At 38.2% G+C, this 13,865-nt stretch overlaps 1 protein-coding gene and 1 pseudogene across 3 annotated transcripts in view; one reads left to right on the forward strand and one right to left on the reverse strand.

The window, feature by feature from the left end:
• The window catches only part of FUCA2 (alpha-L-fucosidase 2), a 20,264-nt gene extending 7,616 nt beyond the window's left edge, over positions 1-12,648 (forward strand). The window contains exons 3-7 of one of the 3 annotated variants that reach the window (XM_017530389.2): positions 1,077-1,416; positions 2,742-2,952; positions 3,187-3,377; positions 6,345-6,453; positions 9,718-11,544. In XM_017530389.2, the coding sequence (XP_017385878.1) occupies positions 1,077-1,416; positions 2,742-2,952; positions 3,187-3,377; positions 6,345-6,453; positions 9,718-9,768 (902 nt within the window). In that variant the 3' untranslated portion in view covers positions 9,769-11,544. Of the gene's footprint in view, positions 1-1,076; positions 1,417-2,741; positions 2,953-3,186; positions 3,378-6,344; positions 6,454-8,002; positions 8,367-9,717; positions 11,545-12,269 lie in introns of those variants that run through there. The other 2 variants (XM_017530390.2, XM_017530388.2) reach the window with 2 other exon arrangements.
• Positions 12,551-13,480, reverse strand: LOC108305662 (annotated as a pseudogene).
• Positions 13,481-13,865: the final 385 nt, after the last annotated feature.

The raw sequence follows: 13,865 nt of genomic DNA on the forward strand, positions 1-13,865 counted from the left end.
AAAAAAAAACAAAAGTGTGAGTCAATCTTAAACTTGTTCTAATTTACCAAGAGTAAAGTGTTTCGCCAAATGTATCATAAATGTCTGTTCTGAAAGATTCTTTTAGATTTTAGTGGAATAGTAACAACGTACTTTAATTCTCCAGGCACTAATGAAATTTTTGAGGCTTTTATATTTATTATGTTTTTAAGCATTTCAGTTTATCTATCTCTTCTAACATTTCATGTACAACAACCAGCAATCTAAATGCAAATTCCTGTTAAAAATGAACCACTTCTAAGTGTTGCATAAAGGTACACATTATTTTTCATATCTATGTAGTTGGTAGACTATTCGCTTTTGGGTAATTTTATTAAAGAGGACCCTCCAAGCTTATGACTTTATAGTAGAATGAGATTACACGTGGTGAGTATATTTTAAAATATAGAACCATTGGGAAACAGTGTTTTTTTTTTCCCGTCTGCTTAAGTGAATAATCAAGCTAAAAGAGATTTGCTGTGCATGGATCATCAGTGTTCTAAGAATCACACTATAATAATCCTAAAACTAAGCAGTAGACTTCAAGCTTTGGTTTAGAAGACACTAAGAATCTTGCAGGAGTGCATCTCAGGATCTTCGTAATACCCAGTAGTAGTCATCATTCAGCACGGTACACGTATATGTTCCCATCTTAGTTGTGAGCTGCTATTGTCGATTGTTTATTTTGTGCTATGCCTGGTGCTAGCAGTTGGCTAAAGGCACAGCAGAGAGCACTTCAGACATGATGCTATCCCTCAAGGACTTTAAGAGGGAAAATACTGGAGATTGATAAGACCATACGACCATCTAACTTTTGGGGTACAATGATGTACCCTGAAAGTTGCTTTTAAAAACCTTGATCTCACCTTGTTTAAATTCTCATTTCTCATATAAAAGCACCACATATGCTATGAAAAAGTTGCCATAAACCAGTCATTTGTAGGAGCAGGTATTTATATATCACATGTACTATGTGACTTGTTTTGGCATTTGTGTGGGTTGAAATTTACTACAATAAAGTTGACATGCTTACAAGGGCTTTCACTATAATTTTCTAGGCTTTACCTTGTGGGGTTCAGAGTATTCGTGGAACTGGAATGCCATAGATGAGGGGCCCAAGAGGGACATTGTCAAGGAACTTGAGGTAACCATTAGGAACAGAACTGACCTGCGTTTTGGACTGTACTATTCCCTTTTTGAATGGTTTCATCCGCTCTTCCTTGAGGATGAATCCAGTTCATTCCATAAGCGGCAATTTCCAGTTTCTAAGACATTGCCAGAGCTCTATGAGCTAGTGAACACCTATCAGCCTGAGATACTGTGGTCGGATGGTGACGGAGGAGCACCGGATCAATACTGGAACAGCACAGGCTTCTTGGCCTGGCTATATAATGAAAGGTATGTATGCTATGAGATCGCTGCAGTTACTCTCCACATTCCTAATATATTTCCAATACTTTAATACCTTTGCTTCCTAAAATATTTCCTTTTAAGTCACTGGTGGTATGGCAGGAGAAAATCATTGTAAATAATACTTATTAGCTATATTACTATTTACTCAACATAATCAAGGGTAAACAAATCAGGAGTAAAATCGAACTCAATGGTCTGACTTTGAGATCAGACTAAAAATCACAGGACCAAGAACTGCGAAGGTGTTAACGTTGCGGATCCCCCCCTTTTCTCTCCTACTCTGGTCCTTGATGGCCTCTATTCTGGGACAACTCTGTTTATTCATCCCTATTTCTGATAATGTGCTTCTGAATCCCTCTGACTGTTTCTTTTTATCCTTTTACCTTTTGGTCATCTTTGCTGCCCGGTCAGCGTCACCCTTATCTGTCTCCTCTTTTCCTTTATCAGCAGCATTTTCACTTTCTCCAGTTTTTTCCTATTGCTTGCTGGTATGCTCAAGGCTGCCCTATTAGAACAGGGAGTTCTGATTAAACTATATGGACAAAATTTGCATGTACACTAGAAAACACTGGGTATTGTGCTACGAAGTCAGGAAGCCTTCTGCTTGCACCTTCTGGGCCCACACAGGGTACAGATACAAATATTCTGAAGAACCCTTGATACTTAAAACAGCAATGTGTCCAGGTACTCCTTCCAAGGGAAAAGACTGGGAGCCATCACTTCAATTTGTGATTCAAAACTGTCCTCTCTATGTGGTGCGGATTTCCCTCTAACTATACCACCTGCTATGATAAATAATGTTGTGGGGATATTTCAGATAACATCAACAAATTTTCTGAGGTTTTTCAATATTAGGCACAATTGTAAGAGAAAGAGAAAGTCTAGACTATATGTATGAGATCACTGAATCACTGGAAAGAAAAGTGTCTTGGGTATAAATTCAGTTTTGACTACGATTTACAATATGGAAGGGAGGTTAAAATAATCATATAATAATCTTATGAGTGCTATATGTGCTGGGTACTAGGCTAAATGTTTCACATAACTTATTTTTGTTCCAATCATAGATGAGGAAATTCATTATTCAGAGGAGCCAGGTAACTGGCTCTAGGTCTGGGAGGTAGAAAGTGACAAAGCCAGGACTCCAATTAACCCAGTTCTGTTTGACTTCAAAACCATCGGCTTTTCATTGTACTATGCCATGGTCCCTTGTTAGAAATGTATTTCAATTAGATATCTTTTTAGTGGCATTTCTTTTTGTATAAAATGTTTATACCTTTTGTTTTAAAAAATTGTATGTTTTATTTCAGCCCAGTTCGGGATACAGTAGTCACCAATGATCGTTGGGGAGCTGGTAGCATCTGTAAGCATGGTGGCTTCTATACCTGCAGTGATCGTTATAACCCAGGACATCTTTTGCCACATAAATGGGAAAACTGCATGACAATAGACAAGCTGTCCTGGGGCTACAGGAGGAATGCTGGAATCTCTGACTATCTTACAATTGAAGAATTGGTGAAGGTACAGTAAAATGTCTGGTGGCTATTAACGTAATATTCTTAATAGTGTGGTCATGTAGGAATATTTCTTATAATTTGTATAGCTCAGTGGCCTATCAATGTAGGACACTGTTCTATCCTGCATTTGTTCTGCTAAGCAGTGACTAAATATACATGTATAAATATATAAATGCAACATATTAACACATTAAAGATATAATTATTTATCTAAAAACCTTTATTCTTAATTTTTTAGCAACTTGTAGAAACGGTTTCATGTGGAGGAAATCTTTTGATGAATATTGGGCCCACGCTAGATGGCACCATTTCTGTAGTTTTTGAGGAGCGACTGAGGCAAATGGGGTCCTGGCTAAGAGTCAATGGAGAAGCTATTTATGAAACTCATACCTGGCGATCCCAGAATGACACTGTCACCTCAGATGTGTGGTAAGCCATTCTTGTTCCAAGTCTCTTTTATAAAGGGAGAGATTTAAAATTTATCAGACATACAAAGAAGAGTAGGATAAAAAGAAAAATTGGATTAATTCCTATTTATATAAAGCACTTTCCAAACTTTGCTTACTCTAATATAAAGAGAAGGGGAAGAATTTGCATGTTTTTGAACATTTATTGTTTACCAAATTGAGCTTACATCATCTCTGTGTATCTCCCAGTGGTGGACAAATTTTGGCTGAAAGTAGTCAGCTCTTAGAAAAATTGTAAGCCATTTAGACCAATAAAAAATGCTGAATGGTTAGTCTAAAACAAAGACTACTATTTATTTAGTTCTGTAAATTCTGACTTTTGCAGATGTTGCATCCCATGAAATTAGCAAACAAGAGGTACCCAATGGCAGAGAAAATGTTAGGTTAAAAATGATTCAAAATAGGGAGGATTCTGGGAAGATACTTCTCTCTGAGATTGGAAAGGTTCTGTGTGTCAATGAGTGTCTGAGTCAGACACAAATATGACAGTTTCTGATATGGTTTCATAACATACATATAATAAGAGTAGTAGCGGCAAAGTTCTAAAAATTCACCTTCGGTTGGCCCCTGATTACTGCCTGATTAAATAGAAATGAAAAGATTAGACTAAATGTTCTTCAATCTACTTGACTTATGACTTAAAACATTATCAACCCATTAATAAAATGAAGTAGGGCAATCTGGACAGAGCAAATAATTGTGGAATTTTAAAATGTTGATCTGGGAGAAGCCATAATAGAGCTCAATATCAATCTCTCATGTGATAGAGGATAGTGCAAATCTGGTTTTGGAATTTGCTTCTGTACTTATATTTGAATACGAGGGTATCTGATCTGGGACTTCATGGTCATTAACCATTATTCTATTGTGTTTATTTCAATAAATAAACATAAAAGCTAAATATTTAATGTGCATTATAAAGCTGCGAGTCTGGCTCCCACCAACTTCCCCGATGCTGAGTGGTCCTACTCTCCCTCCTTACCATAGGAGCCTTCTTCCCCATCAGGTTCATCGTGCCCACCTTCTTACCTACAGACTCCCAGGGGAACCCTTAAAATCCTTTGAGAGTGTAGCCCTGGATACCCATCCCTGTCCCCAGAACTACTCTTCACATAATTCTTACTGATTTTAATTTCTATTCACAGTTCTAATTATCTCCTGTCTTCTAGGGATCTCGTCCACTTGACCTTTGTTACCTGTTCCTTTGCATGACCAGTATACAAGGTCATGTTGGTAATAGAAAGTCGAACTTCCTACTCAACATTTCCACTTGGATGCATAGCATCTTAGACCTGTATGTCCACAACTGAAGTCCTGAGTTTTAAAATTTTGCTATAAACTGGCTCCACCCATGGTCTTCTCCATCTCAGTTAATGGCAGCTTCATCCTTTAGGTGGCTGTCAGGCCCAAAACCTTGAAGCCCTTCGTTTCCCTTTCTTTTACAGTCACAGCCAACCCATCAGCAGATATCATCCTCTTTATCTTGGAAATATATTCAGAATCTGACCACTTTGCATCCTCTCTGTGGCAACCCTCATCCTTTTAGTTTCCATTGTCTTGCCCCTGTCTGGATTATTTTAGTAGCTTCTTAACAGGTTTCTATTTCTACCCGTTAACCTATTCACCACAAAGCGATCAGAGTAAACTTTTAAAGAATAATGCCACTTCCATGCTCACATTTCTCCAGTGGCCTCCAGTCTCAGAGAAAAGGCCGGGTCCCATAGATGCTTACAAGGGCTTATCAAACCTGGCTCCTAATCGCCTTTCTGATCTTATCTGCTGTCACCCTCTCCTATTTCCTTTCCTTCAGCCACTCTGCCTTCCTTGCTGTTGCATCAACAGGCTAAGCACAGTCTTGCACTGGGGCTCCTGTACTTGCCATTCTGGCTGGAATGCTTTCTCCAGACGCTCCTGTGGACCTCCCATGGTGCTCCCATGGCTCTCTTCCATGCCACATTTAAGAGGTCTTCCCTGACTATTCCACTTAAAATAACACACCCAGGCCCCTCTGTTCGTACTTAGCATGCCCTGTCCTTCTTACCTGGCTTGTTTTCTCCATAGTATTTAATCATCACCTGCGTATTTGTTCACTCTAATTTCTCCCACTAGAATGTAAGCCCCATGAGGACAAGGACTTTGTTCAATGTTGCAAATAGCTCTAAAACACTGTCTAGCATTTTAAGATTTCAGTAAGTATTTGTTAAGTAGTTGAATGAATACATGAATGAATTCCATTTTCTTTGTCTAAGGCATACTTCTCTTACCTTCTTTGTTCTCATTCATCCTCTAAGTCTCAGATTAAATGTCATGTTCTTGGAGAGGCTTCTTTCTGATGTTCTAATCTAAAGAGATCCTTTTGTCACAATCTCTTAATTTCCTTTTCTTTCATAGTGCTTATCAGAACTCACACTTTCATATTATTTGTGTGATTTTTTAGTGTCTGCCTTTACTGTCTGCCCACTCTAGTCTAAGTTCCATAAGCACAAGAACTATGTGTGTTTTGTTTTCTACTGTAACTCTTAACACTGAGCACAGTACTAGGCACAGAATGGACACATGCATTTCCTGTCTTGTTGAATGAATGAATGAATAAAAACATTTGAACAACACATGAAAAGCCATGAAGCTCTTGCATCCTACCTCATCCCCCTCTCCTTTTCAGCTCCACAAGAGCAGTCTGATGAAAAGGAATGCTAGTCCAAGAAAATCTTTGTCTTTCAAGAACTTCCTTTTGGTCTTGTGGGAGGAAGGTGCTTTTTATACTAGTATGGGGCTATTTTTCCTTCCCTTCTATTAATGGCAACATTGGTAAATAGGTGCTAAATAGAAGTATCTCTGTAAAATAATTCCAGATTGTTCCTGATCCACAAATAATGAGAAATATGGGATGTAACTTCTTACTATGCTTTTTATTTTTTCTTTTAACCAGGTACACATCCAAGCCTAAAGAAAAATTGGTCTATGCCATTTTTCTTAAATGGCCCATATCAGGACAGCTGTTCCTTGGCCAGCCCAAAGCTATTCTAGGGGCAACACAGGTAAGAGGGAATTTTACCTTTTTCCTTTAAATTGCTGATTAGAACACCTTGATGCAAACATAACTTTTAACTTTAAGGGGAGCCTTACGTCTGTTCCTCTTACACCTCATAAATGGAATTTCAAAATGAGCTCCAGCCAAGTGTTGTACTCACACTGTAATTCCAGCACTTTGGGAGGCTGAGGCAGGAGGATGTCTTGAGGCCAGGAGTCTGAGGCTAGCCTGGGCAATATAGCGAGACCCATCTCTACAGAAATTTTTTTAAAGGTTAGCTGAGTATGGTGGCACACACCTGTAGTCCTAGCTGCTCAGGAGGCTGAGGCAGGAGGATTGCCTGAGGTCAAGACTACAGTGAGCTATGATTGCACCACTTCACATCAGTCTGTCTCTGGAAAAAATAAAACAAAACAATAAAATCAAATCAAATGAATTTCACCAATGATAGTGTTTAGTCAAAACCTTTGAAACTTTCGGTTTCCCAGAAAACTAAGCTGATGAAACAGCTACAATATCTCTATGCATGACACTGTAAAATAGACATTATTCTTCACAGTCATTCTATGTTGTTTAAGTTCATTGCATGTATCCAAAATGATTCTTCTCACAAAACTAGAATTTAGATACTTTCCCTGACACCCTGCTCCAGAACATATCTAAATACAAGATGTCATGACTCTACTATTTTATGTTTATAAAACATGTTGGAGAAAGTTAGAGATTAATTTAACTGTTGTAACCACCAGATCTGGCATTGAGTTCATGCTGATATATTTTATAGCTTATTTTTAAAAATACGTTATCCCTTTGGAGGGTAATTGTCCATATGGTTCTCCTTGCATCACCTTTCTGCGTTTCATTTCTAATACGTGTGGTTGATGAGGCAGAAACAAGATGAGTTCAAGTCTAATGCTTAATTATAGCTTAGTAGCCCAGGTATGACACTGATTATATTTTTATTTTATTTATGTTCTTTTTGGTGCCAATTAACATCATTATTTAAAAGCTCATGTGTTTTATTTTTGAATTGATCCACCTGAGAAGCAAAATTTTTGGCTCAAAATAACCCTAGAATATGTAGAGAACTTATTTGAATTTGCTTAGTATACTAAGACTAAGGATATAAAACAATTACAACAACAACTGATCAAATTTATGTATTATTGATAGTGGAAGTTATTAGAAAATCTGGGGGAGGAACACTGACTAGATAAGCCTTACTTGGGCAGACTGGTTTCAGAGTCATTTTCTGCTCCTGATCCTCTCTTCAGCATTTTCTCCACTCTTGACACTCCATTCAGCCTTTAAAATTCTCCTCCCTCAACCCCTGAACACTCTTATTTACCTCTTGAGAGTAAAACAGAAGCAAGAATATAGAGGCAAGATACATATACTCAAATTAGATGAACAGTGATTGTGAATCACTAAATAAAGGTAAAAATGAATCTCTGGCCTCAGTTCTTTTTTTCAGAATTACTAATCACTCCTTCCCAACAGAAAGTGGGTGACAGAGATAAATTTGGAGACGTTTGCATGTATGTTTTTAATTTCAGGTGAAACTACTGGGCCATGGACAGCCACTTAACTGGATTTCTTTGGAGCAAAATGGCATTATGGTAGAACTGCCACAGCTAACCTTTCCTCAGATGCCTTGTAAATGGGGGTGGGCTCTAGCACTAACTAATGTGATCTAAAGTGCAGCAGAGTGGCTGATGCAGCAGTTATGTCTAAGACTAGGAACTATCAGGTGTCTATAATTGTAGGACATGGAGAAAGCAAATGTGCAATTGGTTAAGAAAAATAAAGTAATTATTTTGGCAATTCAGCCTTTTCCCTTTTCCCTGCTAAATTAATGTAACCATTTTAACTCGCCAGTGCACTTTATAACATTAAAGTCTCTTTACATTGATGTTTCCATATGTGACTCAGAGACGAGAATTTCTTCACGTTAGAGTAGCTAGGAATTGGTGGTATTGTGGACTGAACTGAAAATTTTATGTTGAAGCCATAACCCCCAACATGACTGTACAGTTATGAGTCACTTAACGAAGGGGATATTTTCAGGGAAACACAATGCTAGTCAATTCTTTGTTGTTGTTGTGCCAACATCATAGAGTGTATTTACACAAACCTAGATGGCATAGCCTATTACACACATAATCTGTATGCTATATTGACTATTGCTTTAGGCTACAGACATATATAGCATGTTACTGAGTACTGTAGGTAATTGTAACACAATGGTATTTGTGCATCTAACATATGGAAATATAGAGAAGGTACAGTGAAAATACTGTAAAAAATGGTGCACCTGTATAGGGCACTTAGCATGAATGGAGCTTACAGAGCTGGAAGTTGCTCTGGGTGAGTCAGTGAGTGAGTGGTGAGTGAATGTGAAGGCCTAGGACATTATTAAACACTACCATAGACTTTAGAAATACTGTTACACTACATTTATAAAACATGTTTTTCTTTAATAATAAATTTATGTAAGCTTACTGTAACTTTATAAACTTTTAAGCTTTTAAAACCTTTTTGGCTCTTTTGTAATAACACTTGGCTTATAACATAATCTCATTGTGCAAATATACAAAAATATTTTCTTTCTTTATATTCTTATTCTATAAGCTTTTTTCTACTTTTAAAATTTTTAAGTTTTTACTTTTACAGAAACATACACATTAGCCTAGGCCTAAACGGGTCAGGATTATCAATGTCCCTGTCTTCCACCTCTACATCTTGTCCTGCTTAGAAGGTTTTCAGGGGCAAATACCCATGGAGCTGTCATCTCCTATAATAACTCCTTCTAAAATATCTCCTGATGGACATGCCTTACGTTGTTTCACAGTTAACTTTTTTTTTTTTTAAGTAGGAGTACACTCTAAAATAATGACAAAATGTATAGTATAGCAATACATAAACCAGTAACTTAGCTGTTTATTATCAAGTATTGTGTACCTTATATCATTTTATGTGCTAGATTTTTATATGACTGGCAGCACAGTAGGTTTACACCAGCATCACCATAAACAACATGATTAACGTGTTGTGCTGCCTTATGATGGCTATAGTGTCACCAGGTGAAAGGAATTTTTAGCTCCATTATAATCGTGTGGCACCACCAATTTATATGCAGTCCACTATTGACTGAAAAGTTGTTATGCAGTACGTGGCTATATTAGGAAATAGGGATTTTAAAGAGGTAACTAAGGTTAAGTGAGGTGACAAGGGGGGGAACATAAAGCCAATAGGACTGATGTCCTTATAAGAAGGGGAAGACACACCAGGGATACAAGTGCACAGAGGGAAGGCCATATAAAGACAGCGAGAAGGTGCCATCTGCAAGTCAAGGACAGAAGTCTGAAGAAACCAAATCTGCTGACACCTTAATGTTGGATTTTCAGCTTCCAGAACTGTGAGAAAATAAATTTCTGTTGTTTAAGCTACTCAGGTTGTGTTTTCCATTCCCATTTGCTGCAATGTATGTTTATCAAAGGCTGAGTTTGTGACTGTAGTGGGTCAAATAGTTTATGTCCTTTGGAATGTCCCCAACAATTTATGTCCACCTGGAACCTCAAAATGTGTTCTCACTTGAAAGTTGTGTCTTTGCAGATGTAATAGGTAAGTATTAGATAAGGTCATATTGGATATGGGTAGGTTCTCAATCCAATGAGAGTATCCTTATAAATGACAGAAGAAGACACAGAGACAGAAGGTCATGTGATGACTAGGCAGATACTGAAGTTATGCTGCTGTAAGCCAGGGAATTTATGGGGCCATTTCAAACTGGAAGAGGCAAGAAGTACTGGAAAGATCTTCCATAGAGCTTTCAGAGGGAGCATGGGCCTGCTGACACCTTGATTTTGGATTTCTAGCCACCAGAAGTGTGAGAGAATAAATTTAAGCCACTTACTGAGTGGTAATTTGTTATAGCAGCTCTAGGAAACTGTAACAGTTACCAAACAAATTGATTATGCCAGTTGAACTTTTTATGATGATTGTATGAGCCAATGATGCAAGTGTGAAGAGGTGTAGTTTCTGTGAAAGCCAAGTTAAGTACTTTGGAGAGACTAAAGCTTGTTGACTTTAAAAATTAAAAAAATATATAAGCTATTAATTGTGGGTGAAACTGTTCTAAAAGATTGGGGGAAAATACAGTAAAAATTTTCAAAAATTCTGCACCTCTGGTTCACACTTATATAATGTAATGCATGTAATTTGTACAAGAAAGATAATTAGAGCCAGGTGCAGTAGCTCCAGCTTGTAATCCCAGCTACTTGAGAGGCTGAGGTGGGAGGATCTTGAGGCCAGGAATTCAAGAAAGACAAGTAGAGAACATCTGTCAGCAGACCTATATGGGAAGGCAGCTATGCTATGCCACTGTATCACCAACAGCCCAACTGAGCAGACCTACATTAAAAGGTTGGAAAAAACCTGGATCCTATAGTAAATAAGTGACAAATAAAGATATTTAAAGTTAAAATGTCTATATACATATTTATGAGACCCTGATTTAAATCACTTTTTAGATTAACCAAACAACTAAAGGTTTCTGATGAGAGGGCTCCTGCTATACTATTAGGAGGCAGATTTGTACTATCTAAGACCAATTGACCTTATTTTTTTATTTACTTATTTTTGGGGTACAGCATCTTGCTCTGTCACCCAGGCTGGAGTGCAGTGGTATGATCTCAGTTCACTGCAACCTCCACCTCCCGGGTTTAAGCAATTCTGCCTCAGCTTCCCAACTAGCTTTAAATACAAATGGTTTTTACCTTGTCATCTCTTCCACTGCCACAATTATACAGATGCATATGATTCCAGGTCATAATTTTCAGCTGATCAGATTTGTATCCTTACAAGGCCACACCTGTTTAGTTTCACATTTTCCCTGGATGAAATCCTGGGTTAATTTTGTTGGAAGAGATGTGTGCCCATTACGCACATATTCCTTACTTTCCCAAAATGCTATTTTTCATTAACCCTATTAAAAATGAGAATATCTCCATGTTTTGTCAACTTTTGAAAAGAGGCATTTTCCCTCCTCTTTACTTTTTTTCAGACAGGGTCTCACTCTGTCACTCAGGCTAGAGTGCAGTGGTGCAATCATAGCTCATGCAGCCTTACTGGGCTCAATTGATTCTCCCACCTCATCACCCCAAGTAGCTGGGACTATAGGCACACACCACCATGCCTGGCTAATTTTTTTGTAGAGACAGGGTTTCACCATGTTGCCCAGGCTGGACCATGACCTATTTTTTTTTTTGAGGTTTCAATATTTTGCTCATTTTTTTTTTCATTTATAGCATTTGAAGGGGAGGATCTAATTGCACACAAAATGGAAGACTCTAAAATGTACCCATTAAACTGCTAAAAAATAAATTGAGTGCTGAGAATACCATATTAAGTTCAATTTAGATTCTGAGTGTTGTCACCCTGTGATTACAATCACACAGACTCTTCCAAGCTTATAGCTGGAGCTCCTGGAAGCTTTTTTATACTCTAGTGCAAGGACAAAAAAAAAACACAACTCAGGAAGGAATTAAGTCCTGAATTATTGGCTTCATCACATCCACCCTCTCCACTCCCAAAATAGCACAAAAGAAACAGTGACCATACCCTGTAGATCTTTTGGTGTAAAAGAGGTGATGAAGAACTGGGGTGGGAACAGGTCATAATGATCTGTCTAAAAAAGGTCCCTTTTTGGGAAATTTGTACACACCACCAAGAAATGAGCCCCTCATCAATCAGGGTTAGGAAACTAAGGTTCAATTCTCAAGAAATCATAATTTCATTCATTTACTCCATATGAATTTACAGGGTGCCTATACATTATCAGTTTCCACTTGCAGCCATTTCTAGATAAAAAAGAAACCTGACATCTCTACAGGGGCCACCAAGTTCCCCAAGTCTACCACTGAAAGGACCTTTTTGGAACTAGGTTTCTTCTGTGCCTCTGAAACACCTTAAAGCTGAATCATCTTTAACCTGGAGGTCAAACCACATTCAGCAATACTTGCATCCCAGATATACAACATTAAAAGATACACTAAATTCTGAAGGTAGCTATGCTGCAAAATAAACAACTCAACAGCATTCATTTATGCTTGAAATTCCAGTCCTAGACAAACCTTGTGACCATCAGCACTTGACGTTCTTGCCACCCAGGAGAGCTGACAGTGTCAGCTGATACTGGCTTTAGGATTTGAGTGTATCCTAAACCTATCAGGCTGGAGTTGTTTATTTTAGTGGAGAAATGGGCTTCAGGGCCGATCTGATACTTGGCTGCTATACCAAAGTGAGTGTTACTGTTTTCTGCTATCCCAGCAAGACTGACAGCAGTCTCCAACTTCTTGCTCACCTTCTGGTAACTGGAGCCGCCAAACTCTGTCCCGCCATTCACATTAGTGTTAGGTTGGAATTCATCAGTTTTGTAGCCAACCACAAAGTTACTCTGGGTCACTCAGAACTTTGTGGTCTCAAAATTCACCTGGTAGCTGGCCAGCCAACCCTCATAACCCAGCACTAGAGCATCTCATAATGAATGCCCAGCCATGTTCAAATCCACGTCACAGCCCAGGTTAATGTGCTCCCACTTGTATCCTGTTTTGATTTTAGCATTTTTCCCCCAAGTGTTAGGGGAGAAGGATGAACACAAGGTCAGCTTCGGTCCATGTGCAAGCTGATCTTCCATGGTAATCTTGGTGCCTAGTGTGTGTCAGTGTTCCATTTCTTCATAAATGTCAGGCCATATTTGGTACGTCTGTACTTGCTTTCCAGACTGCCTGTCACTTTGGTGGTCTCAGTGTTGGCTGAGCCTGAGCTTATAAATTCTAATCCATTCTCAGATTTTGTTTCAAATCAGGTTATATTAAGCCAAATCCATATACCTTGGTGAAGACATGCTTGGCAGATTGGCGAAGATTAGCATATGTGGGTGGCACAGCAATCTTCTTCTGAGAGACAATGCCAGTGGGTTCAGAGGTGTCTATGGTGAGGGCTGCAGCTCCACTACCTATTTTTAAAAACATTCTAGACACACACTCCCTAGCATTCAGCTCCAGGCCTAACCAGGCCTTAGAAGAGAATTCATACTTTATTTTCTACCTTCTGCTGTTCAGCTGCATGTTACACTGGAGGAACATAAAACAATGTCACTGAAAATATATGTCCACATATTAATAATACATAATGATTTATTTACTTTTGCCTTAATTACCCTTCTAAATGAAGAATTACAGATGTATTACTAAAGACAATGAATTATTTTTTTCAAAAAGTAATGCTGTTTGCTTTTTCCTAAATGAACAAGTTAACAACAACAAAAAACACCAAGTACATGACCAATTAAAATGAAACTTAAACTAGAATGCTCTCTTTTCTGAAATAACAACAAAAATGTTATGGGATAAACAG

The sequence above is a fragment of the Cebus imitator genome, unplaced genomic scaffold, assembly GCF_001604975.1.
Source record: "Cebus imitator isolate Cc_AM_T3 unplaced genomic scaffold, Cebus_imitator-1.0 Scaffold65, whole genome shotgun sequence".
Lineage (NCBI taxonomy): Eukaryota > Metazoa > Chordata > Mammalia > Primates > Cebidae > Cebus > Cebus imitator.